Raw genomic sequence first — 7,525 nt, forward strand, 5'->3', positions numbered from 1 at the left:
CTATATGTGCTTTACAAAATCTCATGTCAAATCGATGACAAATATTTTTAACAGAGTGAAAGATTATTTTGAGAATACTTATTGTTCTCATCACCACAAACGGTGACGATTATAATTTCGTCTATTGCCACGTCCATATCCATTGATACATTCATAGTAATAATTTTGTCTTCTTTCAGACTTATCACATACTGCTATCACATTCTCTTAAGGGAATGAGAATGGAGCAAATTCAATGGGACGGATTTTCAATTCTTTGCCCACAATCATACATGAATTTGATCATGGCGAGGCATAGAAATTTTACCACTTCAGGTGGTTATAATTTCTTACAAACTCCATTAGAGTTATAATCAAACTTTGTTGTCTTTGCTTGTATTTAAAACCAAAGTATAGAATAAAAGAGAAAAATACGGTAAAATACTTACCTTAAATCCAGAATTTAATCATGAAGGAAGTTCATGGAATAATTGACAATCATTATGCTCAATCCCAAAACTTCTACTCAATTGGTTAGAGTCTCGTGCTGATAACGTGTTATAAAACAATAAAAGAAGAAGAAGAGTATTGCAGAGAAAAGTAGAGGGAGAGAATTCTTATTGATTTGGGATGAATTACAATGGAATAAAACCCTCTATTTATAGGGAGATGGTGACTTAGCTACCAAGTAATAAACCCTAGAATCTCTCTAAATATGGACATTCACCATAAATATAATTGTATTTATAACAATATTAAATTAAAGGAGAATTTTATTTGTTTATTTACAAGAGTTGTTCGGAACTTTGGATTGCTTATTTGTTTTTTCAAATGGAATTAAACTGCACGTGCGAATCTCCTAAAAAGATGGGTTAGATTAACTTATTCTAGCAACTATAAAGAAACATGAACCTATTTTTGTCTCATAATAATAGGAAGGAGTCCTTCACTATAAAACAAATTAGCAAATTATGCTTAGAAAAGACTTACGTAAAATTCGTTTACAAAAGTTTTAGAAATATAACCAATAATTTATTTATTTTATATTTTTTTGCAGGATACATATTATAAATTCAATGCACAAATAAATAATATAAAAAATAAAAATGATTAGGTCCTTAGAAATGTTGATTTAACTTTTTATCATTCACTAAAAAATTTCATAGTCGACAAAAAAGTTCATTTGCTATTTTCTTAATATTAAATAAGTATAATCTTATACAAAAAATGTATAGGCTATTTTGATAGGAATATGCTGAAAATAGAAGTCTAAATAAATATGTCATTTAGTGTCACGATTCAAAAGTATTTTTAATTAAGAAGATACGAAACAACATCATACAAATAATTAATAAGAGGAGTTTTCACTATAGAGTCGCCAGTGATAAAGTTTAATACAATTCGTCTACAAAAGTTTTAGAAATAAAACCAATCTAATTTTTTTTTAATTTTTTTTTAAATAATACATATTATAAATTCAATGCACAAAGAAACAATATAAAAATTAAAAATGATAAGGTCCTTAGAAATGTTTATTGAACTTTTTCATTCACTAAAAAATTCCACAATGACAAAAAAGTCATTTGTTATTTTCTTAGACATTAAATTAGTATAATTTTATACAAAAATATATAGGCTATTTTGGTAAGAAGTGTGCTGAAAATATAAGTCTAAATAAATATGTCATTTAGTGTCATGATCCAAAAGTACTTTAATTAAAGAGATACGAAACAATATCATACAAATAATTAATAATAGGAGTTTTTACCATAAAGACTCCAATGATAAAGTTTATCATATAATACTTTACAACAATTTATTCTTCTTGTATACTACATTTTTTACTTATTGACGATGACATGCGCATGCAAAGCATATACACAAGGGGTACAAAATTAACGACAAGCAATTTAGCAACGGATTAATGACGAAGTTCGTAACTAAGTCCAAATTTTTTCTGTAGTATTTGTTGTCAAATAGAGGTACGCGTTTTAATCACGCGCAAAGCGCGTACACTTAAACTAGTCATACTAAAAAGGGCAAGCCCAATTTCACCGTATACATTATGTAACTTTTTTATACGACATGAATTAGTAACCTGTAAAACATGGTAAATTACCTATTACAAATTTACAATAGGTAAAAATAGGCGTACTCGGACGATTTGATATCACCTAAATGAATAATTTGTTTTATGTGGTATCACCTGTAGGAATTGAATACTTCAGTCCCTGATCATGCATGATTTGTTTCTGCAATAGACACTTAGAATATTATTTTGATGATCCTCGATACAGTTCGGGCATTATTAAATATGAGACTATAGAAACGTATTCAATCATCAAAATATAGGATTTGATTGAGTATCGAGGAGTCAAGAAATTTAGCCAAAATATTAAATGAAAGTAGATCAATTTTTTTTTTTAAATATTTCTAAAGAAGTGCATATCTTGCCCGGATCTTTTTCCATAATGGTACGAAACAATAGTATCATTGAGGTAGATACACAAATCACCTTAAATCTAAGAAATCGAGTCGGTGGGTTGGTCCAAGTGGAGAGAAGAAGAAAAAACGAATTGAACTTAAAATCTTTTCTGGAGATATTCATTTTCCTCGAGAGACAAATAAGATATCCATAGGAATCTAGAGTACCATTGGCAATAAAAGGCAATAGATATTCTCTTTTTACCACTTGTAATATGTCAAAAATCATGAAAGTGCTCACATCTAATTATTTATATGTTAGGGATAATGCTCTATACAACTCCAAATTTACAAAGACAGATAATGAATACCTGGAATATACATCAAGAAAATTGCAGTATATATGACAACTCTACTACAGAGTATATCATCCAACTACTATCTATACTATAACCTTGAGCCTCTTTCTTCTTTTTTGCAGCAGGCGTCGATTGCTGAGATATACAAGCACACGCGGAATCAGCACAATTTGGCGAAAGTCAAGAGTGGACTTCCTCGTTATGTCTAAGTAAACGAGATCAAAACTACGACGATGCTTATATCGTGCTAATAAAATCGCCCTTCTGGTATTGCTAGTTCTCCTCGAGCTGATAAAATGTCCTAACATAATCTTCTGCATCCCAAAGAAAAGAACCGAAAGCCACAGCCTCTAACACAATCCTTTTAAGACTCGCCAATGACGTTGAAACTACCTCATCGCTCTCATCGCCAAAAAGTGCAGAACAATGTTTCTCAATCAGATTCAGTGCCTCCTTGCATTTCGGTTTTGCACACATCTGCATTATTTCATGGTCAAAATTCATAACATAAGACCTAAGTTTTTCATTCTTCTTCCCCTGGATAAGTGATGTTGGACCGACTAATGTAGATCGTGTGCCACTGATACGACCAAAGGGAACGCTGTTTTGTTTTAACGGCCACGACCCTGAAACTAAGAGGTTTCCTGAAGTAGTAACACCAATATCAGAGTTGATATGTTCAAGACTCTGTTCCATATGGTGCCTCAACGAGGCCGACTTCAAAAAATATCCATATAGAATCGAAGCAGCATAAACTCGATGGATTTGGAACTTTGGGACTTGAGTAGGGATCCAATTTTCTGTCACGTTCGACTTCTCTTTCCATCCGATAACAGTAGTAAGATGTTCTCTAACCATTTCGAGTACTTCAAAGCTATGAATAGACTCGAGCTCCCAGTCTCGACAGGGCCATATCTCGAGTCTGCCATTGTACATGCATTTGGAGAGCTTTGGAACCAAGTGAACCCCGATTTCGGAGAACTTGTAAACTATTAACATGTACAGAATATCCTCTACAGCATTTCGACATTCCAGCTTTTTCAGTTCAGCAATTCTCCTGGAATTTCATCATATACAAATATTAGTAAAGTATACAGAAGTGATTGGACAAGTCTACATTTGAATGAGTAGTAAGTATGAGGTAATTAAACAAGCAGTGTTCAAACAAACAATTAGACTTTTATGCCATAAAACTATATTTAACTGAAGTCAATGTTAATTTCTTCAAAATTTTGAAAATTAAACTTAATTAAGAACATGTAAGTATTTCCAAATACTTTCATTACTCTCTGGCTCAAAGTATAATCAGTTATTTCCTCTTCAGAACACGCAATAAATCAAAGATTTGGAGAAGAACGACACGCCAAGATTGAATGCTAATCAGACGGTTGTAGTGAACCTTTGCTTCTTTAGATTAACTTCAAGTTATGGAGATAATGAAGAGAAACTAAGGTCAACGCGACTTTCTGGAGTAAAACCGCACAAATTAAGTGGCGCCATCCCACACCGCTTCGCCAAAATATACACAACTGATCGACACCGAGCAAATTAAACATCAAGTCTGGATAGTGAGTAAAGCCTTAGGAACCCCACAATACCAAACCCAAACCATTGTACAAGTCAAATTATGACAAGAACTTCTATACGCTCACAGTGCAAATAATTTTTAAAGTATTAAGTTGAATTACAATAACAAATAATTCTAGTATCTAGTCCGATTATCATATTAAGTTGGCTTACAACAACAACTAATTCTACTATCAAGTCCGACTATCATATTACAACAACAACAACAACAAATTCTACTATCATATCCGATTATCATATTAAGTTGACCTACAACAACAACAACGAATTCTACTATCATATCCGATTATCATATTAAGTTGACTTACAACAACTAATTCTACTATCAAGTCCGATTATCATATTAAGTTGACTTACAACAACTAATTCTACTATAATGTACGATATGTTAAAGTTGTCTATATATGACCTATAAGTTACGAGTTCTAGCCGTGGAAGCAGCCACTAATGCTTGCATTAGGGTAAGCTGTCTATATCATACCTAAGGGGTGCGGCCCCCAGACTCTGCGTGAATGCATGATGCTTTGTACACCGAGCTATCATAATTATGTCCGATATGTTAACCTAGAAAATAGAGTAATGACCTACTATATCCCTTTAAATTGCAGTGATTGTAAAAAAAAAAAAAAAAAAAAAAAAAAAAAAAAAAAAAAAAAAAAAAAAAAAAAAAAAAAAAAAAAAAAAAAAAAAAAAAAAAAAAAAAAAAGGGAAAGGGGACACCAACCTGTGAAGAACAGCTTCATCAGACCCCAAGTTAAGATTCATACGAAGAAAAGCTTCACCCTTTTCATAACCCAACTTTGCCAATTCTTTCTGAACAACAGCATAAAAACACTTTTTATTATTCTGAAAAATACTGCTCAAAAATCTCCCTTCTTCTGTCCTTGGCACTAATGGCACGTTCAAACCACTGAATTCACAATTATTACTACTATTTTTACCACTTGCCACCACAACCAACGATTTTCTGCTCTTAAACAGAGTACTCTGTAAATTTAATGGAGAAAAAGGTATAGATGAAAAAAGGGTATTTTTTACTGTGAAAGGTAAAGATTGAGGAAGAGAAATATCGGTGTAAAAAAAGCCACAGTCCATTCAAGAAACAACTGGTAAGAACAGAATAGAGGAGTAAATTGGTGGCGGAATTTAGTGTTATAATCTCTAAGCTAAGAAACACGAGAAAGAGAAAGAAAATATATGGTGTGAAATTGAAGTACAATATATTATGATGGAAAACTTAAATAACAACGCATGAAAAGCCAAAGATAAGTAGGAGTTGGAATCCTTTTTATTAAAGAATTATTAGTTGTAGAGTCCTTATCCAACTCAATCATGAAATTTTATCATTATAAGAGAATAATATTATTGATTTGATAAATAAAATATAGTATACGAGATTATTAATAATATGTGGGCCCCTTTTTAAAAATTGGAATCTTAAGCCAAATAAACAATTGGATAAATTATATACAATATATTTATATTATAAATTTGTCATATATTTTTACTTTAAATATTTGATGGACAATTATTTAGATTAATTTTGAAAATCTAATGTTCTTCACCTTGAAAATAGAGGAGTAACTGGGAGACAAGAAAAGAAGGTAAGGGAGTGGTAGGGTTTAAGGTTTTTTGTTCGAGAAATGTTGACTCGAGAGTCGAGAAGAGATGGCAAAGATAAATGAAGACAGTCAAAGAGGATAAGTATGGTGAGTTATCAGCTAGTAAAAAAAATAACTTTTTGCTCAATATATAAGTTGAAAAGGAAACGGGAAACGGTTATAGTTAATACTTATCCTTGTATTATTAGAAAATATTTAATTTACCTCCTTTTATTTTCGATTTTATTTAAGCCGTTACATCTATTTATCTATATCTATATCTATATTTATATTATTATAAAAGCATGAATATAATGTTAGTTAACAAAAATAGCATTTTAATATGAAGTATAATAACTCACCGTAAAAGGACATAACCGGAATTCTAAGCATTTACCTTATAATCCTATTAGTTTTAGAACATAGTACACGTTAGGAATCCTACATTATTACCTTTAGAAATTCTATTAGTATAATCCTAATACTTTTAGCCATGTAATGTGATGACCCGATAGGTCATCTTATAATTTAAAACCAAATTCTGAGTTCCGAGGCCTTTAAAACCTTATTTTATTCCTTCTAGATTTGCGTGCGCAGTCCGGGTGTGTTTGCGGAAAGCTTTTATGTTAAAAGTTGATGAAAACAATAAGCTTTGCCTTTAAAAGTTGATTTAGTTGACTTCGGTCAACGTTTTAAGTCAACGGACCCGGACTCGTATTTTGACAGTCTCGCTGGGTCCGTATCGAAATATGGGACCTGAGTGTATGCTCGGAATCGGATTCGGAGGTCCCTAGCCCGATTAATGAATTTTTGTTAAAAATTATAAGTCAGAAAATTTAATGGTTTTTAAGGAATTGTTAATGTTTGATCTTGTTGGTATCGGGTCCGTATTTTGGTTTCGGAGCCTGGTACAGGTTTAATATAATATTTAAGTCATGTCTGTGAAATTTGGTGAGAAACGGAGTTGGTGTGACGTGATTCGGACGTCCTGTTGAGAAAATAGAAATTTCAAAGTGTTCTTGAGAATTTTATTTGATTTGGTGCTAAATTCATAGCTCTAGGTGTTATTTTGGCGATTTGATCGCGCGAGCAAGTTCGTATGATGTTTTAAGATTTGTATGTATGTTTGGTTTAGAGCCTCGAGGGCTCGGGTGAGTTTCGGATAGGCTACGGAGTGATTTGAACTTGGAGATAATTGCTAGTGTAACTGATGGTGTTGCAGGCCCCTGATCTCGCAATTGTGAGGTCAGGAATAACAATTGCGACCTTTGAGGGGTTCGCATTTGCGAGCTTCTCATCGCAAATGCAAAGAGAAGCTGGGCCATACAGCTTTCGCAATAGCGAAGAATTCTTCGCATTTGCGAAATAAAGCTGGGAGGGGCAGTGATCGCAAATGCGATCATTTTGTCGCATTTGCAGAGGTTCATGTTCGCAATTGCGAACTTATCTTTGCAATTGTGAAGGCAGTAGAGATGTGAAGGACCTCGCATTTGCGAGCTTGCGAAGCTCAGGTCGCAAATGCGACATCTGCAGCTGTGTAAAAGGGACTTAGACGAGATTTTTGCTCTTTTTCGA

General features: G+C 32.7%; 1 protein-coding gene across 1 annotated transcript; it reads right to left on the reverse strand.

The window, feature by feature from the left end:
• LOC109234397 (UV-B-induced protein At3g17800, chloroplastic-like) lies at positions 2,641-5,604 on the reverse strand. The gene is made up of 2 exons (XM_019400377.1): positions 5,074-5,604; positions 2,641-3,819 (listed from the first exon to the last, which is right to left on the reverse strand). Exons 1-2 carry the CDS (start codon positions 5,442-5,444, stop codon positions 3,036-3,038), a joined length of 1,155 nt encoding a protein of 384 aa, XP_019255922.1. The 5' UTR covers positions 5,445-5,604; the 3' UTR covers positions 2,641-3,035.

The sequence above is a fragment of the Nicotiana attenuata genome, chromosome 11, assembly GCF_001879085.1.
Source record: "Nicotiana attenuata strain UT chromosome 11, NIATTr2, whole genome shotgun sequence".
NCBI classification, from domain to species: Eukaryota; Viridiplantae; Streptophyta; class Magnoliopsida; order Solanales; family Solanaceae; genus Nicotiana; species Nicotiana attenuata.

What these genes read in the sequence shown, in the direction of transcription:
- LOC109234397 (XM_019400377.1), bottom strand. Translation starts at nt 5,444, where the DNA reads ATGGACTGTGGCTTTTTTTACACCGATATTTCTCTTCCTCAATCTTTA. An exon ending in GATGAAGCTGTTCTTCACAG is followed by an intron (nt 3,820 to 5,073) that starts GTTGGTGTCCCC and finishes ATGAAATTCCAG; the next exon opens with GAGAATTGCTGAACTGAAAA.